Source organism: Emericellopsis cladophorae (genome assembly GCF_022114955.1).
Source record: "Emericellopsis cladophorae strain MUM 19.33 chromosome Unknown NODE_14_length_400046_cov_116_985211, whole genome shotgun sequence".
Lineage (NCBI taxonomy): Eukaryota > Fungi > Ascomycota > Sordariomycetes > Hypocreales > Bionectriaceae > Emericellopsis > Emericellopsis cladophorae.
The window spans coordinates 359,689-386,491 of NW_026250939.1; the positions used below are offsets into that span (position 1 = coordinate 359,689).

The following is a 26,803-nucleotide window of genomic DNA, read 5'->3' on the forward strand; positions in this document are numbered from 1 at the left end:
GTCTACTATGAAATTTGTCTACGAGCCAGTTGCGGTCTTCCTGCTGCTCTGCTTATTTATCGTCCTCGAACCGGGCTCGCGAATAATGTGGGTAGTTGGGATAGTTGAACAAGTGCCAGCATGTGGGCGACTGAAGGATGTACCTTGGATGTGTCAGCTTCTCTCTCGGGTTTGGACGCGTTTCTGTCTCTTACCTCGCCATGGCCTCTCGGAACCGGTTCTTGTACTCCTTCGGACTCGTCACCGTGGGTCTGTTTCTGCCGCCGCCTGCAAACCCCCGGTCTTTGATCCAGCTTTCCAGTTTCTTGTCCCAAGTGTATGTTCGAATGCAGTCAATGATACCCACAACAAGCTCTTTGCGGTCCTCGTCCACTGCGATCATGAGGGAGTAGTCCATCACATTTTGGCGGGCCAGGAACAGCGTGTCATTCCAGACGGACGCCCTAAGCAGCTTCTTGGAGTGCTCCCGCGCGAAAAGAGGCGACTCGGCGATGAACTCGACCATGTTCTCGTCGAGAAGGACTTCGTTCTGTTCACCGGTTGATTGGATCTTGCGGTTGCGCATGGAGCCTTTCAGGTCAAATATCCTCGTTGGCGACCGGTCGTAGAACAAGTTCTCAGTGACGAGCAAATCCAGCCGGACATCCACACCGGTTGTTGGATTCTTTATGAGGACTTGGAAAAATCCGACCATTTTCGCAATCACAGACGGCAAGTCATGGAACAGCGACTCGGCCATGATACTGAAGTACCCAGGTGCAAAGCGAAGGAAGGCGGATGTTTCGACAGGGGACAGCGACTTGAGAATCAGCCGATCATCTAATGTCTTCAGAAACACAGACTTCGTCTTGCCACCCTTGGAGTCCCATTTCAAACATCTTGACAACGATTCGACAATACGTTCCGCCACACCGCATTTTCTGCGCAACGCGTCGAATTGCTCGGCGTAAAAGATTTTGCAGGTCATGACGGATGCACCATCCTTGAACTGGTACTTGAGATGGGTGCCCGTGGCGCGTAGCAGACTCTTCTCAAGCTCGGTCCCGTCCAGGATCTCGGTGGCCTTTTCGGACGCAGACATCGATGAGGGCCTGGAGCCAGCCGCATCCGCCTGTTCCTGTTGCGCAGAAGCATGCGCCTCACCTCTGATCTGGGTCAGCTTGTCCTTGTAGTCTCCACTGTTGAGTGCAAGAGCAATGACCGAACTCGGTTCATCCTCGCGGACAATAATGTCGGAATCGACAAATATGTGGTCGTTTCCCGTGACAGGATAGTCCAGAGCAGGCCACCCACTGGCTGACCGTTCCGCCCAAAAGTTTGTCAGATATTTCATCAAACTGGTCCGCTGGTGTTTCGGCAGTTCCAAGGGAATTTCTGTGCTTGGCTCCAGGGAGTCTGCAATCTCTTTGATGCCAGGCAGAAAGTCGTCTGATACTGTTGGTTCAGCGTCACTGGCGCCCGCCTCATCGTCGGAGGCCGTGCCTTGGCTTGGCTGGGTCGTGGATAGCTGCTCTGCCTCGACCTTTTCTTCCTTTTTTACGTTTTTGGGACTTGAAGCTCCGTCTCCGAGATGAGGATGGTCTTCTTGAGGCCCAACGGTCGCAACTGGTCCGGTGGCAGGGGCAGGCTCAGGCGCCTCGTCTCGGGCTACTTTGTCTGGTGCTTTCTCAGGAACTTGTTCAGCAGATTGTGCCGGCTCACCGAATGCTTCCTTGACATCGTCGTATACCTCAATGATAGCCTTGGTTGACGTTCTAGGCAGCATTGCCCGAGGCGTCCTCATAGTGTCGGCGCGCTTCTTACGGTCACGAATGCGCTCCCGTTCAAACTCTCGACTGAGCTGCTCAAAGTGCTTCGCAAGCGTCGACACCCTGGATTCTCTCTTTTTCGAGACCAGGCGGGGTATGCTCGACTGCCCTGATTTGGAACGATTTTTCAAGGCCGCAAGACCTAAACGCTCAGAAAGTTTCTTATCCACTTTCATCGACGGCTCGGCTTGCTGCTCTGGTGGCGGTGAATCTGCGGCACCTGTCCTCCCGTCCCTAAAAACTTTCGCTTTACCAGAAGACGACTGCGATCTAGGCAGAGGTCTAGCAGGCTGAGTCACGCTGCGTGTCAGTGGTGGCGAGACGGCGGCACCGGAGAGCCGGCTGCTGCGGCGCTCCATGGATGTTCTGGGCCCCTCAGGGGGAGCAGATGGTATACTGACTCCATCCGACTGACCGAGCTGGGGAGGGTGTGAAGCTTGTTCGCGCCGCTTCTGGTCAACTCTCTCGCCAAGCGTGAGAGTAGGCAATGGTGACTCTGACACGGATCTGTCCGTTCCTTGGGGCGAGGCTGACGGTCTGGGAGCCTCCGGTGCAGAGACAGGTACTGCGGGGGCTTGAGTCGCGGTGTTTTCCGTCGTTGCCCGAGGGGCGCTGCCGGAGTCTTTCATAGCGGCAGGGGAGCCAGCCAAGTCCAGGGCATCAACTCTTTCGATTGCACCTTCGTCGGGAATTGAGACTTTCTCGTCTTCCGCGGAAGCGACATGGTCCTCTATGTTGATCGTCGATGCAGCAGCACTGGCTTCCATGCTGGTGTTGTCCGTGCAGTCCGTGGGCTGCGTGCTCTTCTCATCTGGCTCCGTAAAGGTTTGGGATGGCTCTTCACTATCGCCGACCGACCCAGAACCCTCATTGGAAACAAGTGAGTCCTTGGATTCGTTGTCAGCAAACATCTTCTTGAGCTGAAGCATAGTGAGCTGTCTCATGTCTTTGTCGCCCAGGAAGTCCGCCTCAAACTTGGTGAAGGCCGTGTCCCACTCGCCAGCGAGCTCCAACATCCTCCGGGTGATCTTGTTGAAGGGGACCACCTCGTAGTATTTTGTATTGACGTAAATCTCCTGCAGCTCACGAACAATGTTGGGCTGGTCTTCGCTGGCTTTCTTTGCCAGCCTATCCACCTCGGCTCTGCATACATCTGCCTTCTCCGGCAGCACACTGTCGATGCGGATACCTTTGAGACGGGCTTTGACCGAAGTCATGTACCTGTTCCAGCGCTCCTCCATTTTGGTGTAAATGTCGTTTTTGAGTTTCAGGTCATTCGCCACCTTCCAAGTGATGCGCGCGCGAGGGACAACAATCTCCAGAAGATCGATAGGATCCCAGTGTATCCGAACACGGGAATTTCCCAGGCGAAAGTAGCGGATGTGGTCGCGGCGATGGTCATGTGGGCAATGAACGCTGTCTTTCATCTTCAGGCCACGACCCCAGTACAGTAACTCCAGGTATTTACCAAAAGAGTATTTGAAGGTGGAGTCAGACATCATCATTTCCTCGGAGTCTTTCTGGCAAACTTTGCAGTAAGTCCAGATCATAATGTCGCCTGCATGTCCCCTTTTCGGCGATGCGTCCGGCATTCGTTCAACAAAGACCGTGATACGTGACTGGTCGTGGACATATGTCCGATGATGCTCTATCATTTTGCGCTCACAGCCATTGGCAGTACATATATCGTCCTTGCTGTAGATCAAATCTTCGATATATTGCCCGAGTGAGCTATCAGGATCCATCTCAGAGTCGTATCTTTGTTCGTCGTAAAAGTTGATCGCAACCAGACCTGGTTCAGTGCAGGGGATTTTGGTATCAGTACAGATAACCGAATACAGCACCACAATATTCTGGTGCGAATATGGATCGAAGAGATCAAGATTGCCTTGAATGTAGGTCTCCCAATGTCTTGTCTGAGTTCTGTAATTGAACAAGGCCTTATCGTACTCGGCATCATGAACGGCGTGGAGGATCTCCATCATTTGTCTGGGGGCTTTCTGGCCAATCTTTTCAACCATTTCAGGTCGAATTAATTGAAACGTCTGAGCTCGACCCTTCTTGCCAAGCTTTCTCTGGGTTGGAATAACAGCGGACGAGGTTTCCAGTTCTGGATTTGCGCGCCCCTTCTCGCTTTGGTCTGTTTCATCAGCGGCCTGCGGCTCTTCTGCTTTCTTTTCTCCGGCAGCCTTTTCCGGGATACTTTCATCGTCCTCAACGGGCTCCTCCTCAGCTTCAATCCCATGATTAAGGAGACGCCGTAAGTAGAATAGCCGTCTTTCCTGCTCTCGTGCCTTCATCAGCAGATATGGTTGAGCGAACTTGACATATGGCGAAGCGGAGAGGACTTTGGTCTCGTATTTAGCAATCATGTCGCTGTAATATGTCGGCATCGGCACATCGTCTGGAACCTGACTAGCCAGATCACTGTCCTGTGCTTCCGGCGACACTGTGGTTTGGCCCTCAACAGATGTTCCAAATGGGCCTGTCACTTGGCCGTCTCTTTCGCCGATTGACAAGGACTCCGCTGCAAGTTGGGAGGTTTGGTTGATTTCTGATGGCGCATCGATAACGGCTGCCTGGCCACCACTGCCGATGCCACTCGTGCTGCTGGCAGAATGGAAGCTTTGTTCGGCCAGTATTGAATTTGACAGTGACGCCTCGCCCGACTCTAGTGCCTCGACGGACTCGTCCCTGAGAAGACTTGATTCGAGCTTGAGATTGTACACAACATAGACCATGAACTCGACAATTGACTTGATCTTGCCAAGGTGCGACTGATCTGTACCTCGGAGGGCAATCGTGCAACCCAAGTCGGGCCGGCATCCTGACAAGAAGATGTACGACTTTTTCCGCCCAGGATGGTCGTTATTGACAAAAGTTCGTACCTCGAAATTGGCGCAACGGCCAACCCTGACAGGTAGGGCCAGCATATCAAGCGAGGTAACAATTTCAGTTTCTGCGCAGCGAGACACCGCCTCGATCACTGTGTGCTTAACGTTGTAAACGACCGCGATGTTGGCCTCCGATAGATACTGCAGGGCTACACCAGACACACCCTTCTCTGCAAGCAGCACATGAGGACGGAGATTGGTGATTCTTTGCACAACCACTCGCAGGAACTCCTTTTCCTGTTCAATCACTGGTTGCAAACTCATGAAGTGTTGGTCGTGACGCTGATACTCGACAGGAAATGTGACGAGTACAATGCGAGGGTTGTCAATCTTGCGAGGCATGCTCTTCAGAGCGACATTCTTGGTGAACACGACCCCAGAAACATAGGACGTATCGCCTGGCTTGCCGCCCGGGATCCTTTTGAGCTTCACGTAGTGTCTGATGTCCATGTCTTCTCCAGTAGTGACGTCGGGATCTACATCGTCCGTGGCTTGCAGCAGGATCGGAACCAGGGCCTTCTGCCATGGACCAGGTTCGCGGAAGCCGTCATCCACAAGAAGTTGATGGAGCAGTCTGTGGACGTGGCGGACACTGAATTTGTTCAACTCCACTTTCGGTGCTCTCTTTAGCAAAGAATCGCTCCTAGTGATCTGTGGAGTGTGCGTCATCTGGTGATCCAGAAACACCGGATGCTCGGTGGACGTTGTCGGTCCCTTGAGGATGCCTGATTTTGGCCTTGGCGAGGGAAGGTTGTGAACACTACCACTGACATTGCTGAGATTGCGCCGTCGTTGGGATTTCCGATGACCAATCAGGCTCGCAGGCCCGTTGACGTCGTCGAATGGTCCCCTGCCACTGAAGCCGCTGATGCTCTTTTCGCCTGCCCTATGACGATGTCTTCGGCCCGCATTGAGTGAAGCTGACGTGTTGGAACGATCAAGCTCAAAACTCCCCGACATAGCGTCCGCGTTCGACATGGCAGTGAACAAACCCATTTGTTCATCGCCGCTGGACTCATCCGACATATAGTCGGCAAGTTCCGGGTCAATGATGTTGTCATCGTGGAATGCGGGAAGCTTGGGCTTTTTGGAGGCTTCCTCCTCGATCCCTTTCCGGAAAGGGGCTCTATGCTCTGGTTGAGGCTTGAATCGCCCCAAGAAGCCATGTTTCGAATGATGTCGCTTGTGCCCGGCTGAGGACTGTGGTCTTCCAGATGCAAGTGACTTGAGTGATCTTGACGAGCCAGGTCTACTCAGCTGCTGAGGGGCGTCGATCTCCAATATCGCTGAGGACCTGTGCGTAGAATCGCGCTTGCGTCGAGTGGCGGGAATCGCCATCATTGGTGTTGTGATAGGACGTGCATCTTCCGAGCCCTCTGAAATGATAACAGCCTCCTTATCCTTCCCTTTTACTGGGGCACGTCCAGGGGCAAGGGGTGACCGCGACCGTCCACCGCCCATCATTCTGGAAAAGACGGGTGCATGGTCGTCCCCGGAGTCCTCGGAGCCGCTGGCATCAAACCGCCGGCTGATAACTTCCATGCATCGCTTGCAAACGCGCAGCGTACCCGAGACACCAAACTTGTCCCCTGAAATGACCGTTGTACATTTGGAGTCGAAGATGCATCCGCATGTACGACAATGGTGTTTCCGACGAAATGCAGAAAAAGGCACTTGGCAATAGAAACACTGCTTGACCGTATCGTCCTTCATCCAAAACTCTTTGTTGAGGACCTGTCGGCGCATTCTGTCTAGTTGAGAGAGACGATCAGTCGCACCTTCGTAGCTGAGGTTGGCGGCTGATTTCTTGTTGGAATTGGACTCTTTGGAGAAGTTGTCATGGTGTACTGAATTATTGGCGGAGATACTGACAGGGCTTGCTGCTGCTGTGCCACGATCAGTGGACGAGTCCCGGGAGCCGGCAGGACGGTTGTAGCTGAGGCGGCTGATTGCAGTCGGTCGTCTTGGAATATCATCTGGCGAGAGGAGTGAGCTTCCCGATGGTGTCCGCAGTTGTCGTGTCTGGATGCTTGGGATCGGCGGGGTGGCCATCTTGGCGGGGCTTTTAGTCGTGTCCGCGCTGGCAATGCTCGAGCTGTCGTCGCGATGAGCACGGGGTGGTAACTTCCCTTCTTTGGTATCGTAGAGCGACGGATCCAAGTTCGCTAGGCGTGCTTCAAGGTCAACGCGACTCAAGCTCCTCCGAGCAGAATCTCCAGTGCTGTCCTGCGAAGCCAGCCTGCTGCGCCCATTCTCCTCCTTTGAGAGCACTGGTGGGTGGGCTACGACGGAACTTGTAGCGTTGGTCGGTAGGCTCTGGCGATTGGAGGCTTGAGACTTGGGTCCGGTCATAAGGCTCATGCTGTTGGGTTTTGACTGCTGAGAGCTCGTTGAGCGGTTGTCCAGCACTTCTGGGATACTGACGGTCGATGCTCCATCGGTTATTGTATCATGGCGCGATAGCTTTGAGGGTGATGCGCTCTGCCCAGTATCCTGACGGCTTGCGGACGACCCCGATTGCCTCGACGCTCGCCCACCTAGATCAGCCTCAGCCTCCAGGCCATCCTGTGTTTTCTTGGCGGGGGTATTCCCGACCCCCACAGCTTCTCGAAACCTGCTATACAGACCACTGAAGCCCTGGGTGACGATTTCGCCAGGCCCGCCCTTGGGGTCGGTCGAGGATGTCGGTAGCGGGGGCGGTGCAAAGTCGTTGAAGGTCGTCAAGGATTCGGCACGGCTCGCGGTATCGTGGATACGGTCGAGAGCATAAGAAAGTTGTTCCTTATCAATCGTGGAGCTAACAGAAGCGACTGAGCCCCTGCGGTTGCGGAAGCTGATGGGTGAACCAAGTGCACCGCTGGCGTCGGGCACAGCAGACGAGCGCTTGGTGGGTGGGCTTTCTGGCATTCTGACCGAAGCGCGTGTAGCACACCTCAGTTGAGGAAAGCTAGGTGGATGATGTTGTCACTCATGCTGCATATGAATGCTGAGAAGCTCGCCGGGAAAGATGGCTCGCAGGGAACGGTGGTTTTCAAGACATTCGTTTGGCGGGGGATGATGCGCGAGAGGGAGCTGCGAGACGTAGAGCTACGAAGTGCGGTGACGAAATATGTGTCGCCAGAAGGCGGCCTGTCGAATGGGAAGAGATGTTCGAACAACGCTGGAATGAGGCTCAGAAGCCCTTCTACCACAAATGGCTTAAAGTCAGTTACATAGGGAGAGAAACTGAAACTGATCGTCGCGACTTTTGGAGCTGGAAACCGTAAGATCACAAGCTGTGTCTCGCAGCTGCGTACGAGGTTCGCTGTGATGCACGTTGCAGGTTTGGTCCCCGCAGCAGCTGGCGAATCGCAGGTACATTGACATACACCCAAAAGCCGTGGAAAGCGAGGTCTTCGTTAACGCCTCAGCTGCACCCCACCTGCCGCGCCTCAGGCTTCGACAGGCTGTTGGAGGGACCCCGGTAGTACCCACTCCGGAATTGCCAGTTTGGAGCTCCAGTCCTCCTGCCAGCGTTCGTGAGCTTCAGTCATCAAGATTCAATGGTGCTCGACTAGATGTCAATAACTACTCTCCCAGCCAACGCTCATGCCGATCTTCAGTCGCTTATTCAAATTGACAGCGAAAAAGCCTTTGGCAATTCTTCACGCGAAATTTGATAGGAGCGCACCTTCCAATCCCAGAAGTCTTGCCGCTATTGTGAGCGCAAGTCAACCGCGTTGAACTTGGTTCACGCGTCTCTGCGCAAAGGACATTATGAGTGTTGACCACGTGGAACGATATAAACACTTCAAAAAGGAATCTGCTGAGCAACAAGACCTGCGCCAGAAGACTGGGTTCACGAAAGCTTCGTCGCCATGCTCAGTTGAAGTCCCGCCCTCGGTTCTTGCAACGCTGAAAAGCCACTACCAATGGCTTTCCAAACACAAAAGGAAGGCGGAGGAAACAAACAACGAGGTCCAAGAGACCAGCACCAGACCAAAGAAGCAGCAAAAGGCAGTCCAGAACACACAGATCCCTTCGTCTTCGCCGGAGCGGCTCATTTCATGGCCATCATCTCCTGTTGGTCCTCGACCGCCACCATCCAGTGCGGGCAGATTTGATCTCCGGGCCGCACCAAATTTCTCTTTGCCACCAAGCTCAGTCGGGAACGATGAAGAGGAAGACATTACGCGTGACGAAGTGGAAAGCATCCTGCACAGCCAAGAGTACATGCAGTCGCAAGTATTGGATCTGCCGCGGACCAGCCCTGCGCGGACCAGCCCTGTTACGCAGTTCACGCCTGATCAATCCAGGCTCGCTGGCACTCCTACCTGCGCGCAGCCCAGTCAGCAAGTGGTCCCAGGTACGGTTCTAGTGTCTACTATTCCTGCGAGCAGTCTTCCTGTGGGCAAGGGTGCCCAACCGCCTGAGCAGCCTGAGCAGTCTGAGCAATCCCGAACGCGACCAAGGCGAATGAAGCCGTTTAAACCAGAAGTGCTTGACAATCCCAAAATTCGGAAAGATTATAACAGCCCCACGCGCCACTCAAGCCCTAGAGACGCAAGCATTGAACAGCAACAGGAAGTACAAGGGCCCGACTCGGCAATTAAGACAGGAACTGGAGATGTCGTAATTGCCAAGGACAATTTGCAAAGTCAGGAGGCTCGATTGTCACCAACATGGTCTGCTATTCCAGAGTTGGTGGTCACAGACCCCGATACCAAATACGCTTCACAGGCTTCTGCTATTACGCTAACGGAGTTTGAGGCCTTCGTGGACAAGTACCCCGAGTACGTGGTTGGTGGCGGGACCCTCTCAACCTTCCTCAAGGCGTGCATCGAGCTTGGAAGGGCACGCAACGCCCAAAAGCTACATCACTTTCTATGGGATGATTTTATCAGGGTCTACGCGACGTTGTACCTGCCCTATGTTAAGAACCAAGGAGGGACGCGTGGGCCCGTGGAGTTTTACAACCACCGAACAGAGGCCCCTTTGTGGGTACCAAGTCAAATGGTAAAGGCGTCTACCTTGGACCGCATTCTTGATTTCTATCGAGATCGAGTGCGAGAGCTACGGTCTCGTATGTTTCCCAACGAGGACAATGCGCGCCAACCGTTGGGGCCGAGCCCTGAAGACAATACTTTGACCAGGGCTTCGAGACCAGACACAGTTGCCCCCACGACCCCTTTACGCGAGAAGCAGCCAAGCCGAAGACATACTATGGGACCGTTGCCTGCTTTGAACCGCTCTCCAGAGGCTGTTTCTACGCCAGTACCAGCAGCAGAGCCCAGCTCATCACGTTCGACTCCTATGTCGCAGTTGCCCTACTTCAGAAATCTAATGCACAAGGCGACTCCGAAAAGGGGAAACGTGAAGGAGCAAAATGTATATCGAAAAGTGATGCAGAGGAAAAGCACGGGCTCACTACCAGAGCCGTCACTTTGATCGGGGAGCCTACTAGTTTGTTTGCATCAAAGTGATAGGCCGGCTGTCACGTTGCTTAAGCTGTGGTATCAAAAGGCTCAATGTATTCATGTAATCATCATTACTCATGCGTGGGCGGTTTCTCTAGCCGTGCGTATTCAACAAGTCCATGTTCTCGTATGACGCCGAGGTGCTTGTTACGTCTCTCTTTGCAGGGATGTTTTGAGCCGTTTCCAATGGCGTGACAAGTTGGACACCAATCCGTTACTCAGCAATGGGCTCTGAGGCTGCCTGGGTGGCGCCCTCGGCCTCGACCTTTTTAGCCTTCTCTTTCTCCTCTTCCTCGGGTGTCAAGGTACGCAGTTGAAGAGCGTGGATGCCACCTTCTTGCGCCATCTCATCACGTAGAAGGGCATAAACCATCCTGTGCCGTGCAGGCGAGCGCTTTGCCTTGAACACATCAGATGTAATGACGAGTCTGGCCAAGTCAGCGACACGACTCATGTCGCATGAGAGTAGATAAGCCTACCTGAAGTGAGTCTCCTTGGAGGTCACGCCTTGCATGGCCTTGTGGTGAGAGTGGAGATGGCTGTCGTTGAATATTTCCAGCGTAGAAGGCGTGAAAGCTGCCGTGATCTGTCACTGGTTAGACCATGTGTGTCTCGTCTGCTCTGTTTTTCTGAACATGCCTTTGCTCTGATGGCGTCCTCCAAGGGTGTGGTGCTGTTGGACTGCATGGTCGACATCTGTCGTCCCACGGATGAGAAACCGAGAGCATATCTTCGAAACATGGTCGCTCACTTTCGACGAGATGGAATGCTCCCACGATCCTCAAAGCAGGTGTGAAAAGTGAAGTGATCAGGGAGTGGATGTTTTTCAGAGAAAAGTAAGGTAGTCTACCCCTCGGTGAAGTCGGTGAATAGGTGCTTTGAGCATTTGCTTTTTCTGCGAATTCACGTCGGCGGCGGTGACGGATGGACGCAGACAGAGGTGGGATGATGCTGAACACGGTTTAGCGTCATGCTGCTTTAGCCAAGGATGGCTCTGGGTTCCCCCGCGATAACTGGCGGTCATGCGCTGTACATACAGCACGACGAATCCCATGCCATTCACTAAGAAGGTTTAAATTTTGGGGTCTATTCTAATGCATGATCGACAAACCTATACTCTCGCGGATGCGATCTAGTCTGTTGTCCTCTGGAGCTGCTGCTATGTACTCTACATCACCTTGTGCCGGACTGGGTACGATGAATCGATGATACATCTGCAGAAGAACAATATGGAGATAGAACCGACATCGGTATGTGACATGCTCAGCCGTACCCAGCCTTCTCTCCCTCCAGAACGGGTTGGCTGCGTGGACGTAGCTACCAAATTAGTTGTTAGTGCCGGTCACAAGTCTACGCCGTGCACAAGCATGAATCCAAGACCCATCAAATTCACGAGAAGTCACATCCTCATGGTAATATATTACTTATCAACCTATTACTACTACTAGCCCAGCTTCTCCCATGTATTGGGGATGAAACTTGCGGCACGTACATTGTGTACAAGTATTCACGAAACGTCGAGTCGTGCTAAAGCGGCACTACCACCGCGCATGTTACCTTGCCAATCAGGTTGGATTCCGCCTCTTCGCACCAGCAATAGGCGGGCGCCACGAGGTCGAACAAGTGCCTGTTACCGCTCTTTCCATCTGTGTGCCTGCAGCATTGTGCAGGTCCGAGCTGCCAAACGGCGGGGGTCCATCTCGTATGGCATACAAGAAGAGAGCGGTAAGCAGGAGACTCGGTGTCAGCAGCCGCGTCAACTGTTTGTGTGTTTGATCGACGGCCGTAAGCCGATGAGAGCGATCTCGTGATATTTCGTGTCCATATTTATTACGTCCAGAGTAGATGGCAAAAGACAATTAGTTGTGCAACTCAAAGTGAAGACATGAAATCTGAAGCGGCGATTGCCCAACGTCGTGTATCCGTGTCAATACGTGTCAATACGTGCTGCGCACACACACACACACACACACAGCGAGCCTTTTGGGTCACATCAGATGCAAAAACGTGTAACAAACCTCTGAAGAGGCTTTTTCCAGCGTTACTGTTCCTGAGCGTTTAGATTTTTAGATGGTTCGCAATAACGAGAAGCGCTGATCATGGACGATGCAGGGTAACCTGACGTTGTGCAAATCGTAGTTATTGCATGTCCGTCTATAACCCACGAACCGGTGAATGTCCATTGTATAGCTGAAGTGAAGCGAATTGCACTGATAACTGGACGATGGCGCAAAATTGCATACCCAACACTTTTTACCTTCAGTAAAGATGTATCCGTGCGATCTTCAGGGTCCAAAGCAGAGCTGGGCTGGGCTCGATGCTACCCCACTAGATACCTAGGCACCGTCCGATCGGTCCCCAGAGCTTACTTCCGGGCAAGACGCACATTGGCTTCCAGGCTATATGGCCATTGAACCTGGGTGGCATCAAAGACAATCTGAACAGTAGTATATATATATGGAGATGGTATTTCTCTTCATTCTCATGGGAACCAGACGTAGCTCAGCCTCAGTTCCACTACGCCATATGCCCTGGCGCAAGTTTGGACTGGTCCTCGGTCTCCAATTCTGAGCTCCATAAACCAATTCCCAGCCGATCCTCAATCCACCTCGGCCAGATTCATCACCTCGCATGCGCATCCTACCACCCGCGACACCCCACACCTTGCAACGCACTGCAACCCCTATGCTGACCCCCAACAACTCTACCCCACTAACATATTCATCCGTCCTCATGTCCTTGCGATCCCTTTTGCCCTTGACTCTACGCGCCCGTTTGACTTGCTGCTGTTACAGCTCACGTTTCTCCCGTACGAAACACGCCAGGAAAATGATGACTCTGCCAAGATTGCCTATACTGGAGGCCGTTTCAAGGCACGACGCATCCACAACCGCTGTGGTACATGCAAAGTCAGGACGAAGCTTCACGTACGGAGAGCTCTTGGGTGACGTTGGCAAGGCGAGGGACAGACTCAAAGAGGCCTGGGGCGGCAAAGATGGGAATGGCGAGAGAGTGGCGTTTCTTGTCGAAAACAGCTATGACTACGTTGGTAAGTTGTAAACCGAGGCCAAGCCCTTGATTGCGGAATATCGTACTCATGAAACAGTGACCTTGCTCGCCTGCTTGGCCGCGCGATCCATCGCTGTACCGCTATCACCTGCCTTTCCCGCGCCAGAGCTGCAATACATCCTCAACCAAAGCGAAGCATCCCTTCTTCTCTCCTCGGCCAAATTCGCAACGAAAGCGGAGCAAGTCCTCGAGACAGAATTGCTCTCAAAGCCAACGCATGTCGCGCTACCGAAACATCAAGGCGGAGGGCCCGACACTGGGGCGATAACGTGGGATGAGTCTGGTCCTGGCGAGGCAGGTCTCATGCTCTACACATCTGGCACGACAAATCGACCAAAGGGGGTCCTTTTACCGCAAGCCACGCTCACGGCGCAATGCCAGTCGCTGCTGCGCGCTTGGTCATACACGCCTAGCGATCACCTGCTGCACGTCCTGCCGCTCCATCACATCCACGGCACCGTCAATGCGCTCCTCACCCCCTTGCTTGCCGGGTCAACCATAGAATTCCTCTTCCCATTCAACGCGGACGCAGTATGGAACCGTCTGGCTGCCCCATTCCTACCTACGAACGGGCACCCTACCCAAAGGGAAAGGATCACCTTCTTCACCGTCGTACCCACAGTGTACTCGCGCCTCATTGCGACTTACAAGCTCATGAGCCCAGAGATGCAGCAAGCAGCCAGCGCGGCCGTCAGCCCCGACAACATGCGCCTCAGTATATCCGGCTCGGCCGCTCTGCCCACACCCATCAAGTCGGCGTGGCGCACACTGAGCAAGGGCAATGTTCTCTTGGAACGATACGGTATGACAGAAGTCGGCATGGCGCTGTCTTGTGGCCTTGATCCCGCAGACCGCGTCGATGCTAGTGTTGGCTGGCCCTTGCCCTCTGTGCAAGCGCGGCTCGTCGACGTTGACACCAACGAGATCATCCACGAAGGCGCGGAGGTTGATGCCGAAACCGGCAAGGAGCGCTCAGGAGAGATCCAGCTTCGTGGGCCTACAATCTTCCAGGAGTACTGGCGGAATCCCGCAGCTACGGCTTCCGAGTTTGTGGAGGGGGAAGATGGTCAAGGAAAATGGTTCAAGACGGGTGACGTGGCCGTGCGGCGTCCCGTGCCCAGCGCGGCGCAGAGCCAGGACTGGACAAAGGGGCCTTTATACTTTATCCAGGGGAGGAAATCCGCAGATATCATCAAGACAGGCGGAGAAAAGGTCAGCGCGCTCGAGGTGGAACGCGAGTTGCTATCCTTGGATGAGGTCGCTGAAGTCGCTGTCGTCTCGGTGCCGAGCGGCAAATGGGGCCAGAAGGTCGGCTGTGTCATCGTGCTGGACAAGGATTTCGCGCAGCAGTGGAAGCCGATGGACATGCGAAGAGCATTGCGCGACCGCCTGGCGAACTACAAGATCCCTCAGGTCATGAAGATAGTGGATGAGATCCCCAGGAACGCCATGGGCAAGATCAACAAGAAGCTACTGGTGCAGGTCACCTTCAAGGACGAGCACAGTGGAGACGAGATGTAATGGGCGATGCACGTTGGAGCACTGTACACCAGCATATTGTAAATATACCAAGCGGTAGGACATAGACGTTGATGGTAAATGCTAGAAATTGGTCGATTGCAGTATTATGTATGCCCGGGAAGCCATTTCCACGCAACGCCACCCCTCAGCCGTGCAAGATATCTCATGAGAACTTTTCTGATCCCGTGTCATAACCGTGCAAATCATAAAGTCGATGACAGGATCGCAGCGCTCCTCTGAGCCATGCCATAGTGCTCCGCCTCAAAGACGATCTGCGCAATATGCACTTAGACCACGTGCTTAGCCTTTGCCCTTGTGCTGCCCGAGTTCGCACTGTCCGTGTGTCCAGAGTACTCAACCTGCTCGTTGGCAGGCAGCTCCAGGATCTCCTTGAACTTGCGGCCAATGTTCAACAGAATGTTCCGGCCCTTCTCGCTGGAGCGACCCTTGCCACCAGCCACATCTCCGTCGCCACGACCTGGAATGCTCTTCCCTATCGTACGAGTCCAGACGCCGACGCGGTAGAATGCCTTGCGGACATTGACAACGACACCCATCACCTCGCCGTCCCCTTCCTCCTCCAGGGTCTCGCCAATAGCAGACATCATGACTTGGAGCCACAGACGGTCAATGTCGACAGCTTGCTTGTTCTTGTATTGGTATGACCATTTGCCGCCATGCTTGTTCTGTGGATCCTCCCACTCAGGGCGCACACCTTCCTTGAAAAGATGATAGTCGGCCTTTTGAGGCAGCTCGGAAACTGGCGCAACATTGTTCTGCTTGGTTTAGCGACAAGTCCTGCACAAAGAATAGAAATTGACATACGTAGACACCCCAGAATTCCTCCACAGAGTCGAATGTGATGACCTCCTTCAGCAGATCGTTCCAGTTGTCACCCTAGTTGCAGGTCAGTACGAGTTGAGACGGCCAGAGCCGGACAGCACTACCTTGCCACTGGGAGGCTTGGTGAACCACAGGGTCCATCTATTCTGGAGAGGGTGCTTGACGTTGAAGTTGTCCTTGTCGTGGAAGACAGTGACATCCTTGCCATCGGCTTTGGCGTCGGCAGCATCGTCTTGGCCGTTGGGCGAAACGGGAATGGTGGACAGATCGACTTGTTTGTCCATGTTCTCTGTCGCGGGAGCCGCCATGATGAGACTTGTGGCTATTCGTGAGGGCTTGTTGTCTGCGTGTGTCTTGCACAAGGCCGGATGACTCAGAGGGCACAGGAGCCTTTCCTGGGAAAGTCGGTAACGGGTGTGATGTTATTGAATCGGGAGGGAAAGCACGAGATCCACTCGGTCGCTTTCAAAGTTCAGGTAAATTCGTGGGCGGCGATTCGGACGTGATGAACCTCTTGCGCCAGGCAGTAGAGGACCTAGGTGTGAGGGAGAGGAAGGAGGCAGGAGAGTCGGTGTCGCGAGATTGGAAGTCTGGATAGTGCAAGTGCGAGTTTCGATGGCACTCACTGTAGTAGTCCGCGGGCGGCGCAGGGTCTGTTAACGTCGCAAAAAATTCGGGTGTTAACATCATTGCACCTGCCCACGTCTTCTGCTAGCAAGGAACCCCACCTGCCCGCTACCGTGACAGTAGAGTGGCTAATGAGACGGATATGTGCCTCATACATCAGGCAAGAACTGCATCTTAGCCTCAACTATTGCTGACTCTATATTCACTTTCTACTACGTACTTGGTCAGAGCATTCAAGCGCCTGCTACACACGTTTTCTGAATTTTTAGGTTCGAGTCGGCCAGCCCACACCATTGGTGCTATTCAAATCCACTGCATACCTCGAACGTCGATCAATTCGGTAGCAAAGAACAACAGCCGTGTAATGGCAGTGCGCGTCCTCCTTTGTCCTCTATTTCAATGTCGCTCATGCGAGGGCGCAGCAGCTGAGCCTAACTTTGCCTTTGTCTTAGCACTCATCGTACGTAGGGAGGCCTTGAATATGAACGGACTTGTCCCCTCAGCGAACAGATGCGCTCTGGCGACCTTGTACTCAACTTAACCTCTCGACTTGATCTTCGAGTACACCCAAGACGTGCCAGAAAATGCCTTATATTGAGATCAATGGTGTAAAGGAGTGGAGGAACGCCACGCTGGACGACTTTCGGCGGATTATCATCGAAAAGCCGACAATTCGCTTTGGGAGCAAACTTCCCAGGGGCCAAAAGGGAAGCAAAAGCCTTGAGAAGCAATATGAGGGCCTCTTTGAGGCTGTCACCACTCTCGTCAAATCTGTCTTCGAGAAAGATCTTGGCAAAGGGATCACTTTGACAAGGCGTTTTTCCAATGAATTTTGCCGATGCTTGCAGCTCATTGCTCGCAATGACCTCAACGCCACCGGAAAGGACGGGGACTGCCTCATGGATCGCCCAGATGTACGGTGCTACGTAGTCGTTGCCATGATTATGCGGGTTCTTGAGGAGCATGTACTCTCAAGCCTGCTTTTCGGGTCCGACTGTTCACATCTGGCCCACCTGGACTGTCTAGATCACAAGGAGAACAACAGCAATAAGTGACATTTCCACGCGGAGGAATAATTCAGTAGCCTGATTGCTCGCCAGTGTTTGCAAAGAGTGCTATAATCGCTGATGCGAATCTCGATTATTTGTCTCGCCACGTCGGTCTGGAACCCCCAAAATTCTGGCACGAAGCTCGCCGAGTGACGTCTCAAATCTTCACTTTGCTTCTTCCCCTATTTAACGTTGTACAAAGGCATGACCCTCGCGATGCTGATCTTCACGACATGACCCAAGGCGTGTATAGTGCGGTTGTGCACGCAGCTTGGCTCAATATTCAGGTCCGAACCGCACGTGGAATTGTCACTTACACGTGGGTGATGCCCGGCGAGCACAATAAGGACGACCAGATCAACCTGTCACCCACCTTGTACGCAATGTCATGTGCGCTGGCTAAAGATGCCCCCGGGGCTCGTTCCGCCGGCGAACGTCGTGCTCGAGTGCTGTACAGCGTCGTGCCCAAAGTTGTCCACTTCGAACCCAAGTCGGGACATGATGAGCACTACTACTCACGTACTCTGCTAAGACCGCGGGTCGTCTACTACGCTGGGTTGACGGATGCTATTGAGGACGCACAAAGTCTTGACCCCGATTTTGGCTTTGCGTTCGAGAGGCTTGAGAAACCACTCTTTATCAAGGCTCTGCCAGCCCTGTTGGTTCTCATTGCTGTGATTTTGTGCATCTGCACTCTTTATCATCAACAGCTGGACATGAATGGTGGTGATTTCCCATTTGTCGGTTGATGTCGGAAGAAACTGCCGCGAGCTCTGGTCTGGTGCTTTTTTTAGGATGTTGCGAATATACTTATCACTACTTAGCATGCTTGACATGGCAAAGCATTGCTGCATGAACTAAAGTTCGCGGAACTTGTGGTTAGCTAGTGCCTTACGTGTACATGGTGCCAGTAGTAGTGGCGCCTCGTAATTGCGAACAGCGCTGGAGACTGTCTAAGACAAGTCTGAAGCGGAAGGCGCCGCCGCGCCGCATGTCGAACTTTAAATATCGCTACTCAATTACGTACCTTACCTTACTAATTACGAAACTCTTTCGATCCGGAATCCAAATTCAACGACATCGTGACCTGCACGTCATGACTATAAGCGACAGATCCAAGCACAGGCGTGAAGTCGCGACGCTGACGCCGGTGCTTTCCGACGCGCAATGATCCCAGCCACCGCTTTAAACCCCAGCCAGTCCTGGGGCCTGGGGCTTGAGTGACCGCCACTTCAGCCCAACAGGTTTCGGGAAGCTAGATGCTCGAGCATCCCGCGGAACAATGGGAATTTGATCAATTGATTGGGCAATGAGAGGCTTCGAGTACGCAGCGGCTCGATGAGAAGCAGTGTGCCCTTGCGCGCAGCCTCGCTGTCTGTCACGTAGAGGTCGGGGAATCCTGCCCAGCCTTCGACAAAGAACGAAAATTCCGGCAAAATTATCCACTAGGCTTGCAGCCTTGCTTCCATTGCTCTCACGGACCCGTTCACCTGCAGGAGTTGCGTTGCATGTGTCTGCACAGCATTGGCTAGCTGCGAGCACGTACATATATACGGATACCTTTGTGCAAGCGGTCCTTACCGGCAGACTCACTCGTCGATCGTCATACGACGAAAAGCCCAACCTCACAATTCGTCGCTCTCTTGTCTTGCCTCGAGGCCTATGCTTCTTCTTGCACGGTAATCAGCCAGGTTGGTCACTCTGCAGACTGGCATCAAGCAGCCAGCCACATACGGGCGGCGATCGACATAGCTTCTTCCGAGTCTCCAACAGCTCCATCCGTTCCTAGGCAGCTCCATCAGTACCGCCGCTAGCCACCCAGCCAACGACAGCTCGCGGCGCCCGACCGCTACTCGAGAGCGCGCCTCTGACGGTCAGTCTGTCGGTGTCATGGCCACGCCTTACTGGGGCCAGCTGCCAGGTCCCAAGGTCAACAAGCACCGGCGCATGTCTGGTGCAGGACCAAGTTCTTCTGCGTTAGTAGATCCCAACCACGGATTCGACCCGAATCCCAGACCTGCCGCCAATCGCGTCTCTGGGCAGACTGTGGCTTCAGGGACTACCTTGGCTCCCCTGGCGTCTCCTACAAATTCGAGCGTGGCGCCATACGGACTTACTCCCAGACCGCCTTCCTATCAACGTGCACTCATTGTCCCCGAAGATCGCGAGCCATCAGCGAGACCTCCCAAGAAGCAAGACTGGAGAGCTTCTGGAGGGTTTGACGACACCTCGAACGCTCCCCCAATCAGCTTCCGGCAACCACATGAGAGTCGCGATACTGCACGATCCGCCGAGATGGACTATGCCGAGGACCAAGAGATCTACAACAACGGTGGCAGCTACGGCTCCTCTAAAATGCCAATGGCAGCGGATCATTCAAGACGAGCGTCTGTCAGCGCCTCAGGCCGTCGACGAAAGTCAGCATTGACCAAGTCACCCCTCCAAAAGCTGGAGCTGACGCTCGATAGTATGACCAAGGAACAAAAGCGCGCGCGCGTAGAGGCCGCCGAGAAGCGGGCAAGAAGCAGGCAACAGCGGGCTGTAGGTGTTGAGCCATACCAAGAGCCCGAGCCTGCGATCCAAGAGCCAGTCACACATGCCCGCAAGCCGTCCGTCACCTACTCCGACTCGAGAGCTGCTCCAGTCTCCGTACCTGGCCCGGCACATCGGCACCAGCCAGGCCCCAGAGACGACGCCAATCGGCATATACCGGCGGCCAATGTACCAGGGCGGCGCCATTACCTCGAAGGAAGTGAACGTGATCCTGTTCAACAAACGCAGCAAGCGACGAAGAGCCGAGTGCCCGCCCATGTTCCTTCCGAGGAACCATTCGAACCCGCGCTCCCGCAACGGAATTTGAGCTTTCGAGAGCGCACAGCTCGGGACGAAATCCATCTGCTCCCCGAGCGGGACGCGCAGCAACCTCAACAACAAACGCAGCCGGCGAGTGGTTTTTCTTTGACACGCTCTGGCAGTAACAAGCTCAGAAAAGAGCCACCGGGGAATTCATGGGCACACTCGAGCACGGAAGCTGAACATCTCGGCGCTGAGCCACGGAGAAGGGACGAGGCAAGTTTGCCTAGAAAGGCGCCCTCCACTACTATATCAGCACAAGGACACCTGCCGCAGCGACTTCGGGATAAGCAGCTGCCCCCAGAGCCTCAAGAGTTCAAGCGACATGCTACTGTAACGGCGCCGCGCAACGCCGTCTCTGCGTACCAGGACCAGCCATTACAGTCCGTTCAGAGGAGAGCCACAGAGCCTTCGCACAAGAGCCAACAGGATGATGAGAGCTATTTCCCACCTGTTGCTCGTCCCGGGGTATTCATGATGCGAGGTCAACCTCACGAAGATCCTATCACACCCCAATACGCAGCAGGGCGGCGCAAAATGGAGAGGGAGGATGATCCTGCGTACAGCGAACCTCGACAACATCGTATATCCGATATGCTATACAGAGACCGGCAAGACATGGGCCCTGGTGATGGGCTGTACTTGCCTCCCCAGTGGTTGACTGAATGGCAGCGCGCGCCCGTCGGCCAGCTCGCAGACTCTGCTCTCAATTTGGTAAAAGAGAAGCCCTCATCGCAGGACCAGAATAAGGCGTGGTGGGAAGGTGGAAGAAGCAACGGTACATCACTGTCCAAACAGCGCAAAGCCGAGACAATCCATCCGGGGCACAACGACCTCAACGGACCAACCCAATTTCGGCCACCGCTGTACCTGGAATGCGGCCCCTTGCTCCGCTACTGTGGCATGGAGACTGAGAAGACGGGAGTGGTGAATAGGGACGTCACAGACAGGGAATTTTGGCGAGGCAGCGTGATGATTGTGACCCGCGATTCGGAGTCGTCCTACGAAATACCGCCGATATTGCGTCTCTTCCTCCAGGATCTCGAGTTGCTGCCGGCGGCGCCTCATCACATCAACGGGGAGCTGTCTCCAGAGTACGTCGATCCTATCGCAGGACATCCGAAAACAGGTCGCAGAGGGGAGACGCTGTTTGTGCGGCCTGTCGATCACCTCGAGGAAGGTAGAGATCTGTCCCAAGTCGAGACCGACGATGGCCTCTTTGAAGCGTCCAGGAGTGCGCCCGATATGATGCCTGGGGACGACACTTCCGACTACCCTGGCAGCTTTGCCAGCCGCATGAAGCGTGCTGAAATGGACGGTGAGAAGCTTGGTAAATTCGCAGAGGTCAAGGGCTTCCGACTTCATGCTGAGAGGGGCTGCACATTCTGGCGCTTCAACATTGAAATTGAGCTGCGGGAGAGACAGCAACGCATTGCTTATCGTATCAACAAGGGACCAAGCAATTCCTTCTGGGTACCAGCTCGTGGTCACAGCATGAACACCATGTTTCACAGTTGCAATGGCTTCAGTCTTGATGCGAACCCGGATGCGCTCAGCGGCCCGGATCCCATGTGGAGAGACGTGCTAAACAATCATCAGACCACGCCGTTCCATGTAATGGTCGGTGGCGGTGACCAGATCTACAACGATGATGTTGCTGAGGAGTGCGACCTCTTTATCGACTGGCTTGAGATCAGGAATCCACTGAACAAGCACAATGCGCCATTGACACCGGAGCTGCAGACACAGCTGGAGGATTTCTATTTCCGCCGCTACTGTCAATGGTTTTCCATGGGTCTGTTTGGCCTTGCCAACTCACAGATCCCCATGGTTAACATCTGGTCTGACCGGGAGAGCTTTAACGGATTTGGCTCGTATCCCCACAGGGACATGAACTCGCCGGTTCTGTCTGGCTTGGGTGCCGTTGCTTTCAAATATTATATGCTCTTCCAACACCAGAGTATCATTCCGGAAACCGAGGAGACGGAGCCCAGCTGGATTCTAGGCACGGAGCCGGGGCCTTATGTCAACGAGAAGTCACGCAGTATCTATGTGTCGCTCGGTTCGAAACTGGCACTCTTGGCCGCAGATTGCCGTACTGAACGCACAGAGGACGACGTGATCAAGGACGACACGTGGGAGAAAATCATGAATAGGCTGTACGCCGAGGTGAGAAGGGGCCAAGTTGAGCATTTGCTCGTCGTTCTGCCGATACCAATCGCATACCCCCGGCTAGAGTGGTTGGAGAATATGTGAGTACGTTTTTTTTTGCTGGAAAATGGTTTGCTAATGAGTACAGCCTAACTTCCCGAGCTCTGGGCCCTGTCAAAGCCTTGGGCAGGAGAGGTCTGCTGGGCAATGCGCTCAACAAGATCGACAGCGGTTCAGAGGTGATGGACGATCTCCGTGATCACTGGACGGCGAAGAACCACAAGCACGAGCGCAGTATCGTGGTCGAAGACCTTCAAGATCTTGCTATCGACAAGTCGCTGCGTGTCACGGTACTCAGCGGTGATGTGAATATGGCCGCTGTTGGCCAATTCTACTCCAATCCCAAGCTCAAGCTGCCCAAGCATAAGGATCCTCGCTACATGCCCAATATCATCTCTTCGGCCATTGCGAACGCGCCCCCACCAGACATCATGGCGGACGCGCTGAACAAGCGCGATAAAATCCACCACTTTGACAAGCAGACCGACGAGAGCATGATTCCCCTGTTCCACCATGATGTTGACGGCAAGGCCAGGAACAACAAGAGGCTGCTACCACACCGCAATTGGTGCTCCATAAGACAATGGGTGCCTGGCACAACGCCACCTCCAACGCCCCCGCTGCAAGCTGCTGATTCCCCGACCAACGAAGCGGCCGGAGGCGGCGGCGGTCTTCTGCGAAGGTTGTCTCTGAGCGGAGGAATCAGGCCTGACACCTCAAAAGGATCTGTGGACCGCTCGCGGCCACCAGTTGCCGGTGGCGGTCTACTACGGACCCTCTCTCGGCGACTGTCTCGCAGTGGGTCGCAGGATGGCGTGCGGCCGAAGAAGTTAGTAAGAACAATGTCTTTGGATCGAGAGCAAGGAGACGCAGCGCAGCCGGCAGAGAAGCGAGGACTTTTCGGCTTTGCGCGACGTGGTAGCCTGCGCAGTCCTGATGATGGGGGCATCAATGGGCAATGGGGCGATGATGAGGCGGACGCCAGATACCCGGACAGGACTGAAGGGCCGCCTGAAGGATATGACGATGGCGAATTTCCGCGCGAGAGACGAGGACTGTTTGGCAGTCTTGGGCGTCGTCTGAGTCTCAGCCGAAATCGCCGAGACCAGCATGAAGACGACGAGTACGAAGATGAGATTAACCAGAGGCACGCGCCGCCCCAGCCTCGCCAGTCTCAGGACTATTGGGAAGAAGAGCCACTGTCACAGAAGCGCGGCTTATTCAGCGGTATTGGTCGCCGCTTGAGCCGCAGCCAAAGGCGAACAGATGATGGTGGCACCAATAGCCACTGGAACGACTACGATGACTATGATGGCTATCCGGACCATCGAGAAGGACAGGGGCAACAACCAGCTGTTGCCTTTGATGATGATGAGCCGCCAGAGAGACGCGGTTTCCTCCCGTTCGGTCGACGGACCAGCCAACGCCACGCACATGACGATTATGACGATTACGATGATTACGCCGAGCCTCGCCACCAGAGGCCTCACCGTCAGAAGCTAGGATTAAGAGGCGGTGGTTTGGACGATGAATACTCAGACGGCGACGAGACCCGATTCACAGCTCAGACGCCCCGGCGTGCACAGACTTTGCCTGTGGGCGCCCAGCGCACTGCTGGTGTCGAGGAGGAAATACCGCCCCAGGCTTTGCGACCCTTCCACCGCACGCCAACCGGACTCTCAATCAAGCAGCTGCGGAAGCCAGGTAACCACGAGATTGACCTGGAAGGAGGACTGGATATCTGTCTGAATGTCGAGGTTAACCCCCGCGACCCCACGGGTATCACAGTGCCTTACCGCCTCCTTGTACCCAAGCTGTTCTATGAGTACAGTCCTGAGGAGGAGGACGCTCCGCTAGAAGAACCAGCTACTGGCGGTGCGTTCAAGCGGCTCTTGAGTTTCAAAAAGAAGGAAAGGCCAGTAGGGGCTGTGCCATTACAAGATGAGAGGGACGAGGACATTGACGCACGCGACGATCGGTTCTTTGAGCAAAGAAGATGATGTAGTGGTATAAATGTGCGAGAAGAATTTACTAAAATTGAAATGGATAGCACGCGATATCTTGGGTATAGACATCATCATCAAAATCGACAAAGCACACATTCGCACTGTGACTCTTCCTCGAAGGATTGGGCGGACGTACATGTAGAGCTTGGGCTTCTTGTTCCGGGTAAGCTGATACCTACCCGCAGCTGCGTCATCCCATGTGCCTGTAGGGTAACCGCGGCAAGGGACGCGACGAGCCGCCTGTTCGCTGTCAACCTGACGAACGGATCATCGCCGGCTCTGGACCCCGTGCTCTTGTTTTCAATCTTTGTTTGTTGACAGTCGCTCATTCACCTTTCCTAGCTTTCCATACCTTCAAACTCCACTGCAGACAGACAAAGGATCCACGACACAGGCAGCCACGCTACGCGACAGCCCCATGGCGCGTTGTTGTTGACATGCCCGTCCATCACCGTCACGACACTTTGAACTCAATCACCCACAGCCTCAGCATCCTTTCTTGGCGAATATGGAACTCCCTTCGAGGTCCGACACCGCGGAACCTGTGGCGGCGATCAGTTCATAGGCTCGCAGTGAATTTGACCCCCAGGAGAGTCCTGAGCTTTCCGCATCTGCTCGTCGGTGTGTGGATGGTTGTGTTGCTCTGGGGCGAACGATGGGTGTTTGACAGCCGGGTGGCAAGCTGTGACTGGGACCATTGGGAAGACTGGGTAAGCCGAGGCCTGGTTACTTGACAGCCTATCCGACGTGGCGCGCAATGCTAACGTGACCAGCCCAAGGATGCTACGCCGCACCATTTGATCTTCGTCGCCGACCCCCAGATCATCGATCCGCACTCCTACCCCGGTCGACCGTGGCCATTGTCACCGCTCACGCTCCTCGTCACCGACAACTATCTTCTACGCGGATACAAAGCGCTGCAGTACCACCTCACACCCGACAGCCTATTCTTCCTGGGCGATCTCTTTGACGGCGGGAGGGAATGGAGCACGGCGCGAGGCGAGTTTGTCGATCCGAAATGGGGACGACAGCGCAGCGGCGAGGAGAAGGCGTGGGTGGACACGTGGCACAGAAAATACGGCGAAGACTACTGGCTGGGCGAGTACGCGCGGTTCGGAAACATCTTCTTCGATCACTTTAACGAGGGCGGACAGCATCCCGGCAAATGGCAACGTGGAAAGAAGCTGGTGGCCAGCCTGCCGGGGAACCACGACTTGGGCTTCGGCGCACAGGTGCAGGTCCCCGTGCGTGACCGATTCGAGGCGTTCTTTGGGGATGTGAACCGGGTGGATGTTGTAGGGAATCACTCCTTTGTATCGGTGGACTCTGTCTCGCTGAGCGCGGACGTCAGCGAGTACAGGGACGCTAAGGACCTGACGCCCATCTACGGGCCCGTGAACGAGTTCCTCGACAAGGCGCAAGACATCAAGCGGAAGAGGGTGCACGAGGAGCTCAAAGTGTGGCACGGTGATATGAGCGTTGGGTACGGGCACAAGGTCGAGGGACTGGACGCGGCGAACGCCTTTTCAAAGAAGGACGTCTCAGGCGTGGGCGACCTCCCCACGATCCTCCTGTCGCATGTCCCGCTCTGGAGACCGGCTGGTACACCTTGCGGCCCACGCCGCGAGCACTGGCCGCCCGCGAAGTCACCCAAGGGCCAGACTGAGCCTGTCAATCCGGACCATCGAAATGCGCTGTCCATTTCTGCCGGATACCAGTACCAGAACGTCCTGTCCGAGTCTGATTCGAAGAAGCTGTTTGAAAAGGTGGGCAACGTTGTCAATGTATTTTCCGGGGATGACCACGACTACTGCGAAATCCTGCATCCGAATGGGGCTCGTGAAATCACAGTCAAGAGTCTGAGCATGGCCATGGGCGTGCCGACGCCTGGCTTCCAGATGCTCAGTCTCTGGAACCCTGTTGACGCCCACGCACACCGTCTCAGCGAGGGACCAACGGTGCAGACACACCTTTGTCTATTGCCCAATCAGTTGCATACATACATGCGCTACGTCGGCTTCATCGTCGTTTCGCTCGTCGTCCTCGCCGTCCGTGCCATGTTGGTTCCCGTCCTGAACCTCCAACCTTTCGCTCTTGAGCAGCATGAAATGGCCGGACCGCCACTGCTCCCAACCTCCAAGGGGAAACATAAGATGGAGCCCCCCATAACACAGTCCGGCAGCTCCGCTTGGGCGCCTCGCGCGCGAGCCTCCAGCCTGACAGGTTGGGCGTCCAGCAAGCGCCGTGGTGGGCCCTCCGCCGGCCCACGAATCCGTCTCGACGAAGACCTATACGACAACCGCCGAGGCAAGGTCGATGGACGACGCGTCCTGGGCACCGTGGGCAGAGAGATGTGGACGATGACCTGGAGAGTGACGTGGATGGCGTTGTTGTGGTTTGCGTTCTTGGCCCGAGAGCGGTGAATGTGTATATAAATGTACATAGACGTTATCATGGACACCTGTT

General features: G+C 54.6%; 5 protein-coding genes across 5 annotated transcripts; 2 read left to right on the forward strand and 3 right to left on the reverse strand.

The window, feature by feature from the left end:
* Positions 1 to 52: 52 nt before the first annotated feature.
* J7T54_008453 (1-phosphatidylinositol 3-phosphate 5-kinase-like protein) lies at positions 53 to 7,609 on the reverse strand (the record flags this gene model as incomplete). Its single annotated transcript, XM_051505493.1, has 3 exons — positions 53 to 143; positions 195 to 6,291; positions 6,481 to 7,609. 3 exons carry the CDS (start codon positions 7,607 to 7,609, stop codon positions 53 to 55), a joined length of 7,317 nt encoding a protein of 2,438 aa, XP_051363223.1.
* A 2,763-nt stretch (positions 7,610 to 10,372) lies between these two features.
* J7T54_008454 (uncharacterized protein) lies at positions 10,373 to 10,854 on the reverse strand (the record flags this gene model as incomplete). Its single annotated transcript, XM_051505494.1, has 3 exons — positions 10,373 to 10,586; positions 10,638 to 10,734; positions 10,794 to 10,854. The coding sequence occupies 3 exons, from the start codon at positions 10,852 to 10,854 to the stop codon at positions 10,373 to 10,375; spliced, it is 372 nt and encodes a 123-aa protein (XP_051363224.1).
* Positions 10,855 to 12,987: 2,133 nt separating this feature from the next.
* Positions 12,988 to 14,748, forward strand: J7T54_008455 (Acyl-CoA synthetase family member-like protein; the record flags this gene model as incomplete). The annotated part of the gene is made up of 2 exons (XM_051505495.1): positions 12,988 to 13,207; positions 13,265 to 14,748. 2 exons carry the CDS (start codon positions 12,988 to 12,990, stop codon positions 14,746 to 14,748), a joined length of 1,704 nt encoding a protein of 567 aa, XP_051363225.1.
* A 287-nt stretch (positions 14,749 to 15,035) lies between these two features.
* On the reverse strand, positions 15,036 to 15,899 carry J7T54_008456 (translation initiation factor 4E; the record flags this gene model as incomplete). The annotated part of the gene is made up of 3 exons (XM_051505496.1): positions 15,036 to 15,524; positions 15,574 to 15,645; positions 15,693 to 15,899. The coding sequence occupies 3 exons, from the start codon at positions 15,897 to 15,899 to the stop codon at positions 15,036 to 15,038; spliced, it is 768 nt and encodes a 255-aa protein (XP_051363226.1).
* A 3,663-nt stretch (positions 15,900 to 19,562) lies between these two features.
* On the forward strand, positions 19,563 to 26,760 carry J7T54_008457 (uncharacterized protein; the record flags this gene model as incomplete). Its single annotated transcript, XM_051505497.1, has 4 exons — positions 19,563 to 22,372; positions 22,420 to 24,206; positions 24,911 to 25,047; positions 25,111 to 26,760. The coding sequence occupies 4 exons, from the start codon at positions 19,563 to 19,565 to the stop codon at positions 26,758 to 26,760; spliced, it is 6,384 nt and encodes a 2,127-aa protein (XP_051363227.1).
* Between the last annotated feature and the right edge of the window lie 43 nt (positions 26,761 to 26,803).